This window comes from Hibiscus syriacus, unplaced genomic scaffold, assembly GCF_006381635.1.
Source record: "Hibiscus syriacus cultivar Baekdansim isolate YM2019G1 unplaced genomic scaffold, ASM638163v2 tig00001120_pilon, whole genome shotgun sequence".
Lineage (NCBI taxonomy): Eukaryota > Viridiplantae > Streptophyta > Magnoliopsida > Malvales > Malvaceae > Hibiscus > Hibiscus syriacus.
The window spans coordinates 2,368,559-2,388,500 of NW_024061845.1; the positions used below are offsets into that span (position 1 = coordinate 2,368,559).

Genomic DNA, 19,942 nt, shown 5'->3' on the forward strand with positions numbered 1-19,942 from the left:
ATTAGTGTATGATCATTGATAATACAAAAAATTATAATATTATTTTTTTCAAACAAACAAGATGATTCGATTAATTTAAAAAAATATATTATTGATTTTTTTTTGGCAACCATCCACCTGTACCTTTTCATAAATTTACCCGTTTTATTTCACTTATAAATAAGATTGTTCAACACGTCATCACACATTATTCAGGTGTATGGGTATAAAATTAATATATTAAATTTTACTACATCTGCCACCCTAGGTTTCAAGATGACATGCCATCGATTTCGATCATCCAAAAATTTATAAATAGGAGTTTAAAATTTTAATTTTTTTTTAAAAATAATGGGTGCAAAAAAAAATTTCTTCTATTTTTTTTAACATATTATACTAAATTTTATTTTTTTTTCCTAGATAACGGGATGCACTTACCCCTAGGGGGCTTAGTGCATCCGCCCCTGATTCCGATCAGCTTCTTTTGGCGACTACTGTCACTTTCCGATCATATTATGTAAATTCTGTCCAGCACGGTCTCTGTACTGGTCAGCCTTAGTCACCCTAGGTTTGGCATCTTGATGTGGATCTTCTTTGCCGGCGATTCGTTTAGTATACAGGTATAAATACATTTATAAACGATTGTGCACTGACATGTAATTGACGATTTTAAAACGAAGGCAAACATCGTTAGAAAATGGCACGAATCAAATTACATTGTTGCATTTCTTTTATCATGAACTAAATGACTAGAATAAATGAAATTTCAATGTGTGAATGCTACATATAAAGGCTAAATGAAATTTTCCAAGAAGAGGTAATGAGGCCAACGGCAAATTATTTGGGTCCTAGATGACCTCGGCCACCACATTCCGATTCCGAGCACATATTATTGCCAGTTCCTCCACAACCTGAACATTAACAAATTTTATGCTTCAGTATATCATATTATCCGTCACATAAACATAACAGCAAAACCATACTTAATAAAATGGTCGGACACATGAAACCCAAAGCTTAATCCAATCGATTTATACAACCAACAAAATCTGGGATTAAAACCAAAGCTTAGTCCAATTGATCCATGCTGTCACATTTTCTAAGTCACCTCTTAACCGTTCGATTTGCTAATGTGAAATCATAATGTATTTCACCAAGCACTGAAAATTTTATTCCATGATATTTGCATAGCGTGGCAGCAAGCTGGCGAAGCTTTAAGGTAAGAAATGACCTATAAAGAGGAAATGGTCAAAATAATTTGAATAAACCCTAATCTAATCATTTCATAAAGGATTCTTCCTATAATAAACAGGTTTTAAGGGCTGTATTTGGAACTACATTGGTTTGTCATGCAGAATCAGGTCCATAGTAATGTAAAATCAGTACAGATGTAGGAATTCGACAACATAAAAATGCATATAGGAAAATAAAAATCATTGAAGAAGCATTAACTTTACCTAGACAGCGGACTTTGACAGTGACACCCTGGCTCTCTAATATCGAGTCCACATATAATCCGCAACCAGAGCAAGTGGTACGACACAACCTTTAGCCTGACAACCAGTGCAACGGGGATTATCTCCAACTATTTTTCAGCCAAAGATACCCCAACTGGTTCTTCAATTCGTTCCTCAGGGATAGGTTTATCATAACAAAATAGTGATTCGAGACTGCTTCTTCGTCTGTGTGCATCTCCCACTGCCCTCGACTCTGCCTGTAACATCAAAATTCACCATTTCAAATATACACTCCATAGCCATCTTATTTTGAAGGTGTATCAGAACTGGAATTAGTGAGACAACCCGACTGCACAACTATCTTAACACTACCAGATATTAATATTAACAACTTTGAGAATGAAATATTCACTGTAATTCGAATAGCAGAAAATGAATGAAATTAATATTAACGAAAAAAGTTCCTTTTCATTGTATAGTTTCTGAATTAAGAAAAATAAATGAACACGTCGCAGTTAATATGAATATACATAAAAATTACAAAAGAAAAGGATAAAAGTACAGAAATGTAGCTAAACTAACCTCAGGAGAAGAAAATGAAACAGATCCACTGGAACAAACTGTGCAGATTTTAGAGATCCGGTTGCATCCACTGGATCCGAAACCATAAGAAATTTTGTTATTTTTTTTCAATTTCGGTGTTGAATTCATGGGAAATATTACTGGAGATGAAACTCTAATGGCGGACTCCATTATATCCCAAAATTCAAACAATTAATAATAATCTTATTATTTAGAAAAACACACAAAGTGAATTTCTTTGATGAAAACCGGGGAACTGGAGAAATGGGTTTTTGAATTAGATTAGAAACCTATGAAGAGAGCTCCAAAGAAATCGAAGAATTGAGGGTTTTCTTGGTGCCTCTCGTATCTCGTTAACGATGTTTGGTGGGAAAATGAAATTGGATTTATCCGTTTGTTCTTTCATGGGCCGGGTATCGGGTTAGTTAAAAAACAAAGAGAAATTTGAATAAATAACGAGATGATTTACAAATTTATAAATAACAAAGAGAAAATTAAGCTTTTAAATGGTTCTTCCAGTATTATTAAAAAAATTGTTTAATTTTAGTCAAGTTTATAATACACCAGATAAATAATCATCGACGATCGTATATTTTAATTTTTTTACTATTCATTTTATATATAATTAAACGAAAAATTATTAATTCTTTTATTGTCATTAATTTTTGCCAAACTCTTCATAATTTAGCTAGTACTCATTTTAACGATCGTGTTATGAAGTATTTAACAACGTCAGTCATAATGCTGTCAGTAAAGTAACCAAAAAAGTTTTATGTATAAAGTTTAGTTATTAAATTAAATTTTTTAAAGTATAGTGAGTAAAATAAAAATGATGAGAAAGTTCAGTTATTAAATTTGTTTTTACCCATGAAAAATAGATTTGATAGAGTGAAAATTGATTGTTTGAAGCAAGAGATCTGAAAGATGAGAAAAGAGATGAATTCAAGAAACCATGTTGAAGGATTAAATTAAAGTTTTATTATAATTTAGATGTTGAATTGGATATTAACCCTTTTTGTTAATGTCGTCAAATTGAATGATTATTTTGTGATTTATCAACTTTAGCGACCAAAATTAAACGACCATATGTGTTATACCTTTTTTCTACATAAATAAAACCCTTCTCACCCACTTCCTCATTCTCTTTCCCGCCACTTCCCGTCATCTTTCTTTGTTTCCACTTCACTCGGATCACTGAAAGTAACCATTTTTTTAAAGATGTTGTGGGTTGACAAATACCGACCCAAAACCCTTGACCGAGTTATGGTTCATGAGGAGATTGCCGCGAATCTCAAGAAACTGGTACCCATTTTTTCTTCACTTCAAAATGATTTTTTTTTTTACTTTTGAATGCCTAATTTTTAGTTTTTCAATTTTTGTTTTTAATTTTTTCCGTTTCATGGTTTTGTTTTTATAAAAAAAAATATCTGAACAGGTTGCAGAGCAGGATTGCCCTCATTTACTCTTCTATGGACAATCTGGGTCTGGCAAGAAAACCCTAATTATGGCTCTTCTCAGACAGATCTTCGGTCCTTCTGCTGAAAAGGTCTACTTATTTCTATTTGTTTTCCATTTTTTTCTTTTCACTCTTTGAATCGATTCATAATGTTCTTATTTATAATTTTTAAGTGCGGGAAATATTTAAGTACGGTGTTAATTATTTTTAGTGTTTCACTTATTTAATTTGGGGGCCTAGAAATGTTTTTGGTTTTGAGATTTAAGATGGGTTTTATTTTTTTCAACTAGGTAAGGAAGTTTATTGAGTTGTTTTCTATTGGATTTAATTTTATTTATTTATTTTGGTTTTTGTGCTTAGAAGGATCATTTTGTTTGGTTGGTTGCAGGTGAAAGTGGAGAATAGGAACTGGAAAATTGATGTAAGTTTCAAATGGTGTAATTTTCATATCAAAATTTCATGTAATAGAAATGAAATGTGATTTTCTGCACCATGATAAAATTTTCAATAAAGCTTTCATTGTAAGAATAAGAATTTCTATTGATGACTTGCATAAAAGAGCATTGAGATTGAATGTTTCATGTCCTTTATCCGTCAAAGCTATCTTGGAAGCATTTTTTCCCCATCCTCAATGTTTAAGAGACCTTTGTACTTAATTTTAATTTACCATTATTAACTTTGTATGCAACAATGGAACTTATTTATTTGTTGAGCATTTTTGAATCATTATTGGTTGAATCAATGTATTCCTTCCCCTATATGCTCTTACTAGAATCTCCACTTCTTTCATTTTATTTCAGGCTGGAAGTAGAACCATCGATCTGGAGTTGACCACATTGTCAAGTGCCAACCACGTGGAGTTGAGTCCTAGTGATGCAGGCTTTCAGGACAGATATATAGTTCAAGAGATAATTAAGGAAATGGCTAAAAATAGACCGATTGACACAAAAGGGAAAAGAGGATATAAAGGTAATTTCTTTTACTTACTTTTCGTCCTAGTAAATCTCATTTGGAAGCTTGTCTCATTTAAAATTCAATGTTAACTTATGTCTCCAAAACGGCATTGTATATTCATTTTTAATAATTAGTTTTCCAGAATTAACATTCCTTGCCTGTGCCCTTTAGGTTATTGTGTCTATTTGGTATTACTCTTGATGCCTATTTCAAGTTTATAGGTTTCTATTTCTCTTTAAAATTTAGAGTAACTGCATATAATTTCACTATTTTACTGACATAGTCGTTTATGGAAGTCAGTGCTGATTCTCAATGAAGTTGACAAGCTTTCAAGAGAAGCCCAGCATTCACTTCGAAGAACAATGGAGAAATACAGTGCTTCTTGCCGTCTAATTTTGTGCTGTAATAGTTCTTCAAAAGTCGCTGAGGCAATTCGGTCTCGATGTCTGAATATTCGAGTAAATGCACCTTCCAAAGAACAGGTTGGCAGAGTTTGCTTTTTGTCTTTTATTATTATTAAAATGTGAAAAGATGAATAGATAAATTCCTGGGAATGTTCCTTCAATTTTTTTCCTCAAACCCTTTTGGGGGGTTTCCTTCAACTCAGTCCTTAATGATTTTTATATGCATTTTAGTTTCGTGAAGAATTTTTTTCTTCTCTCAATTTGTCTTCTTACTGGTGAAATAAACTTTATTTCTGTTAAATTCTCTATGTCAGATCATTAAGGTGTTAGAGTTCATTGGAAAGAAAGAAGGATTGCAACTTCCATCTGGTTTTGCAGCCCGCATTGCCAAAAAGTCAAAAAGGAGTTTAAGGAGAGCTATATTGTCGTTTGAGACTTGCCGGGTTCAACAGTTAAGCTCGGTGTTATCATTTATGGATTAATATTGCCATCATGCAAATTGGCAAGAAACTTCCTTACATTTTTTTCTTTTTGTACTGTATAGGTACCCTTTCACAAGCAACCAAGCAATTCCGCCAATGGATTGGGAAGAATATATATCTGAAATAGCAACTGATATAATGAAGGAACAAAGCCCTAAAAGGTTTCCACTGCAGTATCTTACACTATCTTATTATTGCTGCAGTAGTTAATATTTCTTTCAGTTCATTTTAGTGACAAGTTGGTTATGTGATTACTTATGGCAAGTTCCTATAGGAAAGATGTACGGGTAGGATGATTAGAAGTTAATTGAAATGCAAACTGTCGTTTATTTTATGGTATCTTTTTGAGTATCCGTCTTTGTGAACTTCTTATTAAACCTTTTCTTTGTTCTTTAGGTTGTTTCAAGTTCGAGGAAAGGTGTATGAATTGCTTATTAATTGTATTCCTCCTGAGATGATCCTGAAGGTAAATACGGGCCATTTTCATGTTGCACTCTGATACCTCCTCGAATTAAAGTTTACTTGCTTTCTGTCTCAGAGGCTCCTTCATGAGTTATTGAAGAAATTGGATGCAGAGCTAAAACATGAGGTGTGCCATTGGGCCGCATATTATGTAAGTTCAATAGTCAATCCTATTCCAGGCAGTAAGTGTTAACATTCTCTTACCAACATTAAGTTGTGGCTGACTATTGGGTGTTTCATCAAAATAGAAGGGTGGACCGTTGATTCAGATAGCATCTTGCTGTGGATTGGGTTAAGAATTTAGATAGCCGTCCTGGTGTTTTTCTTCTTCTAGTGATAGATATCGCTGTTGATAAGAGTTTTGGAGGGTGCTATCAGAAGGGTTGACTGAACAGCTAATAATAGAAGCTGATAGCTTAGCTTAGGTTGGTATTGGGTAGCTATTGTTGGTTGGATTAGGATGTTGTGGTGTGTTTCGGGTTGTTATTGTATGGGGATTGTTGGTTTAAACTTTTTTGTAATCTTTTACTTATTAATGAATTTTGAGGCACTCTTTTCCTCCTTCCGCTGATTAAGGAACACCGATCGGTGTTATGTTAATCATGAAGGGGGTTTTTAACGAGGCCTCCACTTCCTATAAAAAAAAGTCAACTAGAAATTGACCTTGATTCACAGCTCTATTCTTTGGCCTTTATTTTAGGCGTTTTTCAAAATTTTCTTTCTTTATCACTTTCGAATCCTTTAATGGCGAGTCAGTTGAGAAGATCTGGTGGGAAGAATTGTGCTACAGTTATTATTTTCAATATTCCAGATTGTCTTCGTTATCAAGGTCTTAGGTTATTGTTCGATAAATATGGCGAGGTGGTCGATTCTTTCATCCCTAGCAAAAGAAGCAAGGGAGGTAGTCGGTTCGGTTTTGTCCGATTTTCCAGAGTGGAGGACTCGAGGAGGGTTATCCTCTGTGCCGATAGATCTTGGATTCAAGATAAAAAGGTTAGGGTGTTCATGGCGAGATTTCAACCTCGTGATGTTTTCTAGAGGAAAAAGTATTCTGGTTCAAATTCAGCTGTGGTCAAGAGCAGTGAGGCGGATGTTAAAGGGGCGCCAATTATTGGTGTAGTTGACGAGGATAAGCTCATTACTCTTAGAGATTGTTTGGTTGGTTGGAGTAGAAAATTTTTAAAAATGAAAGAGCTAGCTGCTATTATGCACAAGGAAGGCATATTAGGCCCGAAAATTATGAGGTTAAGTGGTTTAGCTATTTTGATTATATTTGAAGATGAAGAGAGTAGGGACTATACTCTAAAAAATCAGATTGGAGCGTTGAATAAATGCTTTGTCAAAGTGGATCTGTGGTCGGAAAACTTTCAGTGTAGCAGTCGACGGGCATGGTTATCGTGCAGAGGGATCCCTCCGTTTGTGTGGTGCCATTCAACTTTCAGGAACATAGCAGAAAAATGGGGAGCTCTTATCTCCATTGACGAAGGAACCGTTAATCCTGGCTCGTTTGATAGGGCCTGTTTTCAGATCATTACGAACCGCAAAGATCGATTGGAAGAATCCTGTGTTTTGAAAGTTGGTGAACAGTCTTTTACAGTTTTTGTTTCTGAGTTTGAACCTTGCTTTAGCCCAGATTCCGTCTGGATTGATTCGTCTGTGTTGGAAACGTCAGTAGCAGCCCCGTTGCCCACGGAGGGGAGCTTTGTGGTGTCTCGCCGTTTAAGCCTTCCGAGTTGGTGGTAGATGCTGGAACGATTTCTGGAGTTAATCTTGATTCAACTAATATTAAGGAAGTTCAGTTAGAAACTCGAGCGTGTTTTGAAGGCACGCATTCTGGTGGTGGTATGTGTGGTTCGGGTGCCGAGGATGTAGGAAATGGTCCATGTTCCGATGAGGTAAGGGCTGTGGAAGTTGTGTCCCCGACAGTCCGTTACGGTACAGCTGCGCATGGGTCTGATTGCAAGTTGAGCGACACTTTTAATTCTTTGGAGGTAGCTAGGGGGGCGCAAGTGGGGACTAATGTGCATGGGCATAAGCTGCCGTTTTGTGATAACCCGACAAACAGTAATGGGGAAGCTACGCTCGGTTCAGTTGGCCAAAGGAGTGCGGATTTTAATATTTTGAAGGAAGCTAGTGGGGTTCATGTGGGCTCAGGTTTGGAAGTGTGTGATGCTAAAGTTGATAGTGCAATTTCGAAAGATGTGCAGCACATGTCTCTTGCTGTTAGTGGGAGGCGTTTGGCTCCAATTAGGAATGTTGGTTCTCGGCAGACCAAGGTTTTATTAAATAGTAATAGGTTCTTGGAGTTCCCGATTATTAGTTCGGTTAGTGGAACAGTTGTGCACGAGGATATGCCTGCTGGTCAGGGGATGGGGCTGTCGAATTCCGAGAAAGTGGTTGGGCGTCAGAAAAAAACAGCTTTGGAGGAGAGAAATGCTATATTTAGTTCTCTCCGAAATTTTCAAGAAAAATTCTCTGCTCATCAAAGGAAGCCTTGTTAAAGTCAAAGCAAGAAGTCTCAGAGGAAGGTGCATGGAGAGGGAGTTTTTTCTGATCTTGGAGGCTCTATAGTTGGAGTTTTGGATGGTCTTTGTCGACATGTCGAGCTAGAAGAGGCAGTTAGGCAGTAATGCGGAAGAAGAGTCTTGTACTCGTTGAGTGGAAGTTCAGGGCTTTTTGTTTTTGATTTTGGATTTTATGGTTTGAGTCAGCTGTGATATTCGGCTTCTGCTGTAATTGTTTTGTTTTTGTGCTGGTTTTCGGGTAGTTAAGGTGTTAATTCTGGTCAGTCATTTTTGCGACTGTCGGTTTAGCTTAGTTGAATTTCGCTGTGTTAGTGTTGCTGTTTAGGGTTCTTCTGGCTGTTTTGGGTTGTTTGTTTATGTTGGGGGAGGCTTTTCTGGTTGTATCTTATGTTTCCTTTGGTTATGAAATCTTAAGGCACTCTTTTCCTCCTTCCGCTGATTAAGGAGCTTTTCTACAAGCTCTCTTAATCAAGAAGGAGGTTTTTAATGAGGCTTTCAATTCCTATAAAAAAAATTACATTAAAATAGATTGAATTCTTTGAGCAGAGTTTTGTGTGTAATGAATTCTTGTATAATTTGAAGACTTCATGCCAGTCAACAGCAGATAAAGAGCAAGCAGTGGGACCACTGGTAGAAATTTTCAGTTAATTCTGGCATTAGTGATAATCCTACAGTAATATAGTAAAAATCCACATATGCTTAAAATAAAACAGTACTGCTGAACTTAACGCTAGCTCGATTTTTTTTCTGCACTGATAATTTGGTCTTTCAATTTCTTTTTATTTAACAGGAGCATGTATTGCTGAACTTAACGCTTGCTCGATTTTTTTCTGTACTAATAATTCTGTCTGTCAATTTCTTTTTATTTAACAGGAGCATAGGATGCGTCTTGGACAGAAAGCCATCTTTCATATTGAAGGTAACCAAAACTTTCAACTTTTTGTTAGATTGAGTTGGCTCATATTCAATATGAAATGACATGTTCTTATTGGGAATAAGAGAAATGTTTGTGAATCCATTTTTTCGAATGAATTTCGCAGTGGATGTTGATTAGTTACCTTAGGGTGGGTTCAAAATGAGATTCAGATTTATGTTAAGACAGATACGTGGTCATGGAAAGACTTGATTAAGTTTCGAAAGTGTCTTGGCTAATTGATTATGGATTAATCTTTGGTTAGATAAAACTAATTCCTGCATTATTTCATTGATATTGACCTATATTTATATTCTTGTGTTAGCTTTAACATAAGCTTACAATGTGGGTTGTCACTCGCTTGTAGTAAAGAGATTTTTATTCCATTGTACTTAACTATGTTATTGGGACTCTTCATTTTGTTTTCTTGAAATACCGGTATCTGGACACGAGTATGATGATATAAACATCTAAATGCTTGGAGGGAAAATAAAACTTAAAAAAAAGATGAAGATGCTTGTGCTAGATACGTACTCATGTCCGAGTAACATAGGTGCCTAAGCTTTGAAATTATGTGAGTTGGTTGTTTTCATAAAAATCATACGGGCTATTCTGAACCGATATCTTAAAGATATCAAGATGTCAATATTTGGCAGATCTAGTTAACTGCTAAGATATTCAAATTGATATGTTTTCCTTTGATCCGACATGTTTATTAAAAATGTTCTTTCATGTTTCCAGCTTTTGCTAATCAAATTCATTCATATGTTTTTTGGATTAACTGTGTAGCATTTGTTGCCAAGTTCATGAGCATTTACAAAGCCTTCTTGATTGCAACATTTGGCTGAAGAACGAACAAGCAAGTGTCTTTTTGATCTTTTATCGGTAGCAAGAATGCGCTGTTTTCCAGATTCCGATTATAAGTTTCCAGCACGCTTTGTGTAGTCGGCTTGTCATTTTGTTTTTGAATTATGCATGGTCTGTTAGGGGGTGATTATATCATGGAATTCAAGATTCCTGGTGGGAATTTTTTTTTTCTAGATTCAAATTCCCATGTTTGGATGGGAAATATTCCCAATAGGGAGTAATAATATATTCCAAACAGTAAAAAAAATTCTGTTTACCGGGAATGTTAATCCCTTTCTTTTCTTATGTATTCTTTTATTCCCTATTCTAAGGGCTAAAATACCCTCTTTTCCCGTGTGCCTCTACTTCTTCTCCCAAGCGTTCTTTGTTCTTGAACTCCACGGCACAGATTGAACTCCACGGTATGGGATCTGACTTTTATCTGTTTGGTTTTCAGATTTATTAGTTTATGTGTCTTGGGTGTTTATGTCTATATCTATGAAAGTTTTGATTTCTCTAAAACAATCTTTTTTAAGGAACACTCTATTATATATGTGGTGTTTCTTCTCCATTTCCAGATCTGATCTTATTTTTGCACCGACACGCGAAGTTTCTAGTCCTTCAAGTCAAAGCCTTTTTCGTTTCCTTCGTTGAAGTTTCCCGGAAACTCAACTGTTCCTGGAATTCCCTAAGAAAGTAAAGTGTCCTCTGTTTTTTAGTTTGGGATCATTCGGATTCTGGGTAAGTCTCCATCAAGGCTCTCTCAATTTGATTTTCAAGTGTTGAAAATGGGTTTGCTTCGAAATGCAAGTTGTTACACTGTTTCAGATTATATTTGCACTTTTTTTTATAGAATATATTTGCACTTTTGATCCTGCATTTTACTTCTCATAGCATGCATTCTGAGCTTGTTTTTGTGTGATTTCTGACCTTAAGTAGATAGAAAAGAGTTGGATTTATCATCTTGGTCAAATCTCTTAAATTAGCATTGGGTCTTTAATACAGTGATTTTTGCTTGTTTGATCAAATTGTGGTACTAATTTAGTCTTTGACGCTTGCTAAACCTTGCTTATGTTCTTATGGTGCATAAAGAGTTGAAGGAGGTATAATGATGCTCACTGAGATCAAATTTTTGTAACCTGGTAAACACTCGGAATGATGAGATATTTAGACTAAAATACGAGTGCTTCACTATGCAATACCCTTGCATCTTATTTGTGCCGTTGACTATTGAGACAAAGTCTCGGAAACTAACTCGATTCGGAACTCCAATTCTTAATTCTCTCCCTTGCTTGGAAAAACCCAACCCCGAGGCCTTGTTGTTCCTCCTCCAGGCCAAACCACACGATCTAAATGTTGGTTTGAACTAGAACGGCTAGGCTTTTTCCCGTAAAATGTCTCAGGTGGCACGACGGAAAGGCCGGAGTAGTTAGACCAGAATCCAATCTGTCGATACCCGGTTTTAACTACATTAATAACGTCATAGGAAGGATTTATCAGGGATCTGTCTTGATCAAACCGAATAGGGCCTATCAAACCGGTCATAGTAGTTATTCTTGATTGTCTCTTCAACTAATATTGTGACTATTGTCTCGTTAAGTGCGACTAAATATACTAAGAGTTTGTCACATTCTTTCGAGGACGTCTGCAGGGGAGAGGTACTCAGGTTTTTTTCTTCAATTCCTCAAATACTTCTTGATATTGGGGATCCACCGAAAGAGCTTAGAACAAAAAGCTTTAAATAGGAGTAAATATTTATCTGTCATTTCTGAGATGAATTTATTAAAGATCCTTTGCAGCTAGCTGCGGACTAATACTTTCATGGATATCAGAACAAAAGGGATTTGAACTTAAAAAAGCTTGAAGATCCTTCATTGTACAATTATGCCATCTTTTCTGATAACGTACTTGTAACATCTGTGGTCGTCAATTCTACAGTGCTGCATGCAAATGAGCCTGAGAAACATGTTTTCCATATTGTGACTGAGAATGTGGTTCATCTTAAATGCATCTGATATAATTTGTTTTTCCATGTCTTGCATCTGATAACATATCTGTCCATGGATTTGGTTGTGGCTTTTGTACCCAAATCATTATTCACCAAATAGTAAACTATTTCAAAATTTTATAATTAAATTGAAAAAAAAAACAATTTTCTTTAATAAATCTTTTGTCCAAGATTTGGTTCATACAGGTTGGGAGAATAGTTAGATCTTTTGACGAATCTACTTGAACGGAAGATAAAATAACCATATCTAACAAATAAAAGGTAAACATCCCAAGAAAAAAACAACGAAATCTACATTACAAAATGGCATAACTCATATTTGCCATTAGTTTCGTTTCCTGAGAGGAAGAAAACTTCAATAGCTTTAAGTCGTATTTGTTTTGTAAGCAAGATTTACACATGATCCATTGAGACAGTAGAAAAAGCAATGTTTTATTTTATTTAAGCATTGCAAAAAAATAATGGATTTTAAAACACAATGAGAAGACAACAATATTTTATTAAAATATTAACAAAGATAATGATGAATGATGGTGAAATATAAAATTATAGATAATATGATTTTTAGTGTTATATTTTCTTATTTATTTGAATTATGTTTTTGTAATATAAATTAATGAGATAAATAATAATGATAAAGTATGCATAATTAAGTATAAATATAAAAGATAAATAAATAAATTATTGTATATAGAAGATATAATAAATATTATATCTTAGATAACAAAAATAATTTATATCTTTTTATTATTATGAATATCTATGAAGAATTTTCACAATGTAAACATTTAGTTAGACGTTGATGTAAAATTTTAATATATTTTTACATAAATTATGTAAAATTTAATATTAATTAAAATTAAAATAATACATGATATATTTAAATACTCAAGTAATATATTATCAACAAATATAATTTTTATATAAATAATTTTTATTTAAATATTTAGAACTTCACTTGTTAAAAAACAAATATAGAATCAGGACAATTTGGTAAAATATATATTCCAGTAATCTTTTATTCTTCCAACCAAATATTGTAATCTTACATTCCTGCCAAATCAACCAAACACAGTAATGTAACATTCACAATAATCCTATTACTTGGTAATCTTTTATTCCCACTGGTAATCTTATATTCCGTGAATCAAACGCAGTCTTAGGAATTCTTGTCATGACTAGTGAACAAAACCATAAAATTCACTTGTAGCGGTCTTCTCTACTTAATGGTTTAAAAATTTATATTTTAGTTTAGTTGTTTTCTCTACTTGATATCAAATTTGAAAGTTTAACTAGATTAGAGGTTAAATTGGTGAGATTTTTTTATTATTGATGCAATCATCAGTTGGATCGATTGTTATGCAATTGGATTTTAGATTTTTTATTATGAATGAAGTTCTAAATTAAAAAAAATAGAAAACATTGAATAAAAAATGTATTTGCTTAAATGTTGTTATTGTAATATTTAATGTTGCTTAAATGTAATTAAAATAGAATACATATTGTTTCATAGTCACTGTTTTGCCAAAAGCCTTCATTACGGTCAATATGATTCAAATTAATTAACACATTGCAGTACTCTTATTCTAAATAAGCCATTGCCGGCATACAGTAAGGGATTTATGTAAAAGTTCAAACACTGATCAGTTGTCGGATGTTTGGATTCGAGTATGCGTGTTCTTCAGTGAAAATAACGAACGTTACCATTCTCCTAACTCATCTGTACATGAGTATCTTCCTAGGCAGAAGATAATTATTGGTCTTAGAGATCAAGTTGGTGGAGCTTTTCCCTGAAAAATATTTAAGTGAAATATTCAAAACATGTAAGAGAAGCTCAGCCGCAGCCTGAGTATCATAAACAACTAGTGGTTTACAATTTTTAAAAATGAAATCAGATATTTCAAGTTCACATCGACAAAGTCTAAATCACTTCAACAGATGAATCCAACAGCTTGATAACAAAAATTCAATAGGTAATACCTGAAAGCCATCGCTAATGGAAGGCAACACGGAGATCTGCAGGTTGGAAGGGAGAGTCGCTTGGAGAAGTGCTCCTTGAATCTCCACGCCATGCGCCCTGAACTTGAGCAGCAAACTGCAAGTTCCACAGCACATCCTCAATAGAAGGTCTCTCTGTCGGGTCCATTAGCAGACATCGGACACAAATTTCCATCATCGTTTTTAACGACTGATCAGAGCAAGATGTCTGAACTGCTGGATCAGCTATGCTTCTAGTTGCATCATCGGTTGCTACAACCGCTTGTAACTGCACAGGATTGTACGACAATGAATTAAGGATTCATTCGAGAGTTTGTTTGTACAGTCAACAAAGGTAACACAGTATTCTTTTTAACTGATGCAAGGAAGAACAGTTTTCCAAAGCCACTTCATAGTTTTCGAATAATGGCGGTCTAGTGAGGACATATTATTCATGATTTTGCATCAACCAATGTGAACCCTACTTCATCTAGAAACAAAAAAAAAAACGATGCAGAAAATACATAGAAGCCATCATATCATGGTAGTACAAATTCTCTCTGTTGCTTCAACTCTACATTTTTCTCGTATCTGTTACATATTCGGACGTAGATATGATGATATAACCCTCCAAATATATAGAAAAATATTTGAAAAGACTGAACATACTCGTGCCACACACATAAGTGTATCCGGAACTCACACTGAATCCAAGTAACATCGGAAATTTCTACTATCGGATTCAAACATATATTATTGTTGTGATGAGAAATGGAGGGAAAGGGAAATGATACAACTATTGTAACATCTCTAAAGACTATGATTTACCTGATTTTTGAGAATCTGAACTTCATTCCTGGATTTTGATGGCCTCCCCATAATCATTTCTAATAAAATCACTCCGAAATCATAGACATCGACCTTATCTTCATAATTTACCCTGTCAAGTAACAAAAAGACAGGCAACACTTTAGCCGAACTTCATACTTTAGATCCTCCTATGTTCGGATATGGGTATGTGTCCCGCAATAATATATATGTGTGTGTGTGTGCGTGCATTTTTGTGTTCATGTGTGTGTATTTGGAGGATCACACCACTATACCAGTCACCTATGTTCAAATGTATCACAGATGTTGGAGGTATATAATATCAAATTTAGAAAAAATATCTATTGTATGAAGAATAAGATTTCAGAATAATCAAAGAAATTACTTATTTTGCAAGTAATGTTATGTATTTCTTTGCATGAGTTTCACTTTTAAACAAATCATACAGATAAATCCAATTAAGATACTTGTTTATGAGAATCTGACAGGCTGTTTATATATTAAAAAGCTATGTTATTTGTACTCAAAAGAGTCTGACATGGATATGTATTTAAAGGGACTTTGGAGGATCATACTCAAACCCATCTTATATATGCATTTAACACGATACTTTGAAAAATGAAAAACCAGAGCATAAGCATCACAAACATCTTAGTTGAACAATCTCTGTTCATTACTGTATAATTTCGGTACCATAAAGGATGTCATTACGAACCTTGAACTGTTACTGAGATCCTTGGGTAGAGCAGATGTTCTGTCACCTACCTGCGAGAATGAGTAGTGAAAATATTATCTCACACCATCAATTTCAAGGAAGCAAAACGTCCGAAAACATCTGTTAAAATGGAAACAATGTTCTTTATTGTTCATACCTTCCCTGCACTCTCTGCTAACAAGGGCAGGTTGTATCGGCTAATCTTTGCTACAAGATTCTGGTCCATCAAAACATCGGTTATTTTCAGATTATTCGAGTAAACACCAGGCACGATCCCCGTGTGCAAAAATTGGATGCCCTTTGCAATCCCTATCGCAGCGGATATGCGTTGTGGCCATGTAAGTGATCTTTCAGAATGTCCTTCTGCCAACAAGAATGTCAGTTATGAAAAACCACCCGAGGTAATATTCAGGTTTTTTGGGGATGGAATGCCAGGAAAATAAAATTTTAACAAAGAGATTTAGAATTACCAGATATCCAGCTCCTTAGAGTTCCATTTGGTATGTATTCAAAGATGAGAAATATTCGGCTGACACTTGAGTCATCCAAGTAGCACTCAAAGCAGTGACCAAGAGCACTGGCTAAATGGCGGCATCTTAATTTCGAAAACATCTCTACATGGTGCATAAAGCTTTGAGTGCTGTGGCTTTTCTTCATTTTGAGGCATCTAATGGCCACGAAGGTGCCATCTCTCAGACGACCCCTATACAACTGAAATCGTAAAAGCAATGAGCTAAAACATTTTACAAAGAAGTTATCAAAAAAGGGATTTTATTAAGGAATTTTTCAGTTATTTTGGATTTTGGATAATAGGAAAATGAAAATATAACTTCATCAGGCTCATAGTTGGAGAAAACCATGGGAGCAAATGCACTGCTACAAGAAGAATGTACCAGGTGAAAATTATGCATATCACGTACCTGCCCTTGAGATCCTTCACCTATAAAAGCAGTAGTGTCGAAGTTGTTCGTGGCATCCTCAAGATCTTCTAGTGAAAAGGTTCGATAAGATGGAAGTCCGAGTGCTCCTAGCTTCATTGTTTGAGATATGTACCCTTCAAGTAGCCGCAAATCATATTGTTAGATTGGAATCATTGTTGGTAACTACAAAAAGAGAGATCGAGAGAAGCCTTACTTGCATCGGATAGTAACTTCGATGTGTATGCAATAGATGCTTTCTCCGTAATCAGTCTTGTAGTTGGTTTATTGATCGTCTTATTTGCACTCAATCTCTTAACAAGCATGAATATGAGACCCATAAGTACTATTCCACCAATGATTCCTCCGGTTATCCCAAATGCAAGAGAGACTTTCGAAAGTTTGGACTTCTTACGCTGAGGTAAGATTCCCACAGCGAAGGCTTCATTTCGACAGAAGGTAACTGGATGTTGGTTTTCAGTTCCAGTTGTGATGCAGTTTCGCCTATAAAGGAAAACTGCGTCTTTAGAATCTGAAAGACAGCTGGGCAAGTGTCCAGTCAAAAGATTCGAGGACAAATCCACAAACTCAAGTTCTGCATTGCAAGAAGTATTTTCGAAGAGCTTCCCGGTGAGTTTGTTGTCTGATATATTCAAGTAAGTAATGGAAGGGAGGGATAACAATGACAGCGGAAATGGCCCAATAAATCGATTGAATGACAGGTCTAGCCATTGAAGTTGGTAAAACGAGCTCAGTTCAGACGGAATGCCGGATCTAAACCTGTTCTTTCCCAGTACAAGGTGGATCAACTTGTTGCCTAGCCGAGGAAACCGAGGTCCAAATGCATTATCTTCGAGATCAAGCTCTTGAAGATTTGTCAAACCGCTAAAATCAGGCAATTCTCCTTGGAAGTGATTATGTGAAAGTGCAAGAACTCTGAGATTCTCCAACATGCTAAAAGAACCAGGCAAAGATCCATTAAACAAATTCTTCCTCAAACTCAGAACAGTCAAAACCGGAAATGAACCTAGCCATTCAGGCAGCTGACCGGTAAACATGTTTTCATCAAGTATGAGCGTCTGAAGGCTGGTTATAGATGAAAGCTCATTAGGGATGGTTCCGTATAGTAAATTTGAAGTTATATTAAGTATCTCTAATGACGACAAACGTGAAATTTTACCAGGCAACGGCCCCCATAAACCAAGAGAAACCAATGTGAGTACTCTCAAATCAGGAAGCTTAACAAGTGTTGTGACAAAGGAATCCATGGAAAAACTTCTAGGTAATGAAGGGACCCCTTTATTTCCAATTATATGCAACTGAGTTATGCTTTCTTCATAGCACACAACGGTTACTTTAGCCGTAGGTTCAGCATTGCAAAAGTCGACAGAGCTATTCCAGCTACTCAGAAAATCAGGATAATTCAAAAGCAACTTAAGTCTTAAAAGGGTATGAGTCTGGGAGGATTGTAGTTGCTCTGATTGATTGATTAAGAGTAAAATTACACCGAGAAATACAAACGCCTGATGCTTGAATCCTCTAGCCATTGGAAGCATATATCGAACCAACATTAAAGGAAAAGCACTGAGCATTCAAGGACTAGAAAATGAGCATAAGTTGTAGTTTGTAAATTATCAATCACTGAAGCTCACATGGACGAAGCTCTGCAAACATTACCATAATCATAACATTTGGAAAATGAAACAAACTCAAATGGATACAAAAAAGAACCGGGATTTGAAGTATAGCATAGAATTATCTTTTAAGTTAAGATACTCAGAAGTAAACAATTCAAACAAAATCTGGTAATGTAGTGTTTAAAGTATTATTGCTACCTCTTGAGAGAGAAGATTGAACAGAATCCAGCTCAACTGGTGGTGGTGCCCTGCAAAACCAGAATCTCTTTCTTCTTAAAACTCCTCAAAAGGTAGATGAAGACAAGTTTGGACCAGAAATTGCTTGCTGGAGAGAGTACTTGAGAGTTTTAAACTATTCACAAAGACCAACTTAAGAATAAATAATTATGACTTCAAAATGAAGAAAGTCCAAAGCCAAAACCCCCTAAAAGAACATAACTTCTCCAAGTAACTTAAACCAAATTCAGCTTATGGAGTTTCACTTGCATTTCACACTTCACCAGTTCAAGCAAAGAAACTAAACCTGTGTCAATTTCAGCCAAAGACAGGTAAGTAACACGGACTCAAACAAACTTTGTAAACAGACAAATATTTCACACAAAACCTAACCTGTAAATCCCAGGAACAGACATTTCAAGTTTTATTTTTCAATGAAAAAAAAACTTGGGGATTTTCACAAACAAGTTCCTTACTCTTTCAATAAACCTTTTCTTTTTTTTACCTCAAAGGGTCTAAAGAGAAGCCATAGCTGAACAAAAAAAAACTTGGGAACTTTCACAAACAAGTTCCATACTCTTTCAATAAACCTTTTTTTTTTACCTCAAAGGGTCTAAAGAGAAGCCATAGCTGCACTCATAAAAAGCAAAGGGAGGGGGGGCAATCCTCTGTACCCTTTATTCCCCATTACTCAGAATTGCCATACAAACCTAAAGAGAAGCCATAGCTGCACTCATAAAAAGCTAAAGGGAGGGGGGAGGCAATCCTCTGTACCCTTTATTCCCCATTACTCAGAATTGCCATACAAACAAGTTCTAGAGTTAATCAGAGTTCAGATGATAATAATTAAACTACTTGAAAAGTTCTTTTATATAATTAATGTCTTAAACAAGAACATGTTAATGAAGATTAGCAACATGCAAATGTTAATTGTAGGGTTTGGGTGTCGCTGTCAGGGTCTAGTGACATTTGGCTTTCTGTGGGGCCCTGTCGTGTCCTGTCAGTCATATACTCGAAGCCATCGACCCCACTTTTCGATGTTGCAGTCTGTTAACTTTGGCGCCTTTCCTTTTCATTTTTCTGCTTCATTTTGTTTTCTTCTCTGTCTCTCTCTCTGCAGCTTCGCCATTGCAGCTTGGCATTGTCGGTAGTTAAATTCCACATCTTTATGGGTTAGGCAGGATCAAATTATATATTTAATATTGAATCAGAAAATTAAATTTAAAAAAAACTGACCAATTTTAACATTCATTTGAGTCTTTTTTTTTAGTTTAGGATTCTGTCTGTGAATCAAATAAGGAATCAGTGGACCTCGAAGATGGAGCAAATAGTGCAGATGTTTTAGCAAAGACATGTGTAGGCTTCAAGTTGAAGACAAAAACAATGTGATTTTGGGGAAACTCTTAACAAACTCAATAAATTTACAGTCAAACTCTATTATTAATGGGTATTGGACTGAGGGTAAGCTTTATATTTACTTCAAATCATCTTTATCAAATCTCTCTCTATACATATATTAGCATCATATTTGAATGATTCTGGGCAACCATCAAATAAATAAATGGTTTCATACTCATATTTATA

At 35.2% G+C, this 19,942-nt stretch overlaps 2 protein-coding genes and 1 pseudogene across 4 annotated transcripts; 1 reads left to right on the forward strand and 2 right to left on the reverse strand.

Moving 5' to 3' along the window:
* Window positions 1-572: 572 nt before the first annotated feature.
* Window positions 573-2,366, reverse strand: LOC120123642 (annotated as a pseudogene).
* Window positions 2,367-3,152: 786 nt separating this feature from the next.
* Window positions 3,153-11,531, forward strand: LOC120123631 (replication factor C subunit 3-like). Its single transcript, XM_039142481.1, has 12 exons — window positions 3,153-3,320; window positions 3,454-3,564; window positions 3,863-3,895; window positions 4,275-4,443; window positions 4,729-4,910; window positions 5,147-5,283; window positions 5,377-5,475; window positions 5,711-5,780; window positions 5,853-5,927; window positions 9,175-9,220; window positions 10,004-10,482; window positions 10,639-11,531. Exons 1-11 carry the CDS (start codon window positions 3,237-3,239, stop codon window positions 10,060-10,062), a joined length of 1,065 nt encoding a protein of 354 aa, XP_038998412.1. The 5' UTR covers window positions 3,153-3,236; the 3' UTR covers window positions 10,063-10,482; window positions 10,639-11,531.
* A 2,056-nt stretch (window positions 11,532-13,587) lies between these two features.
* Window positions 13,588-18,953, reverse strand: LOC120123593 (probable inactive leucine-rich repeat receptor-like protein kinase At3g03770). Of its 3 annotated transcripts, XM_039142451.1 has the most exons (10): window positions 18,752-18,953; window positions 18,341-18,665; window positions 16,723-18,169; window positions 16,509-16,642; window positions 16,059-16,299; window positions 15,746-15,951; window positions 15,589-15,638; window positions 14,874-14,985; window positions 14,049-14,334; window positions 13,588-13,858 (listed from the first exon to the last, which is right to left on the reverse strand). In XM_039142451.1, the coding sequence occupies exons 3-9, from the start codon at window positions 18,095-18,097 to the stop codon at window positions 14,062-14,064; spliced, it is 2,391 nt and encodes a 796-aa protein (XP_038998382.1). In that variant the 5' UTR covers window positions 18,098-18,169; window positions 18,341-18,665; window positions 18,752-18,953; the 3' UTR covers window positions 13,588-13,858; window positions 14,049-14,061. The 3 variants fall into 3 exon arrangements, with proteins under 3 accessions (XP_038998382.1, XP_038998375.1, XP_038998389.1); XM_039142444.1 differs by having other exon boundaries at window positions 18,341-18,953; XM_039142458.1 differs by having other exon boundaries at window positions 15,746-15,948; window positions 18,341-18,951.
* Window positions 18,954-19,942: the final 989 nt, after the last annotated feature.

Coding starts and splice junctions, on each gene's coding strand:
- LOC120123631 (XM_039142481.1), top strand. CDS start 3,237: ATGTTGTGGGTTGACAAATACCGACCCAAAACCCTTGACCGAGTTATG. Junction 3,896..4,274: donor ATAGGAACTGGAAAATTGAT/GTAAGTTTCAAA, acceptor ATTTTATTTCAG/GCTGGAAGTAGAACCATCGA. Junction 5,928..9,174: donor GCCATTGGGCCGCATATTAT/GTAAGTTCAATA, acceptor TTTATTTAACAG/GAGCATAGGATGCGTCTTGG.
- LOC120123593 (XM_039142451.1), bottom strand. CDS start 18,097: ATGCTCAGTGCTTTTCCTTTAATGTTGGTTCGATATATGCTTCCAATG. Junction 16,300..16,508: donor GTGAAGGATCTCAAGGGCAG/GTACGTGATATG, acceptor TTACGATTTCAG/TTGTATAGGGGTCGTCTGAG. Junction 15,639..15,745: donor TAGCAGAGAGTGCAGGGAAG/GTATGAACAATA, acceptor TCATTCTCGCAG/GTAGGTGACAGAACATCTGC.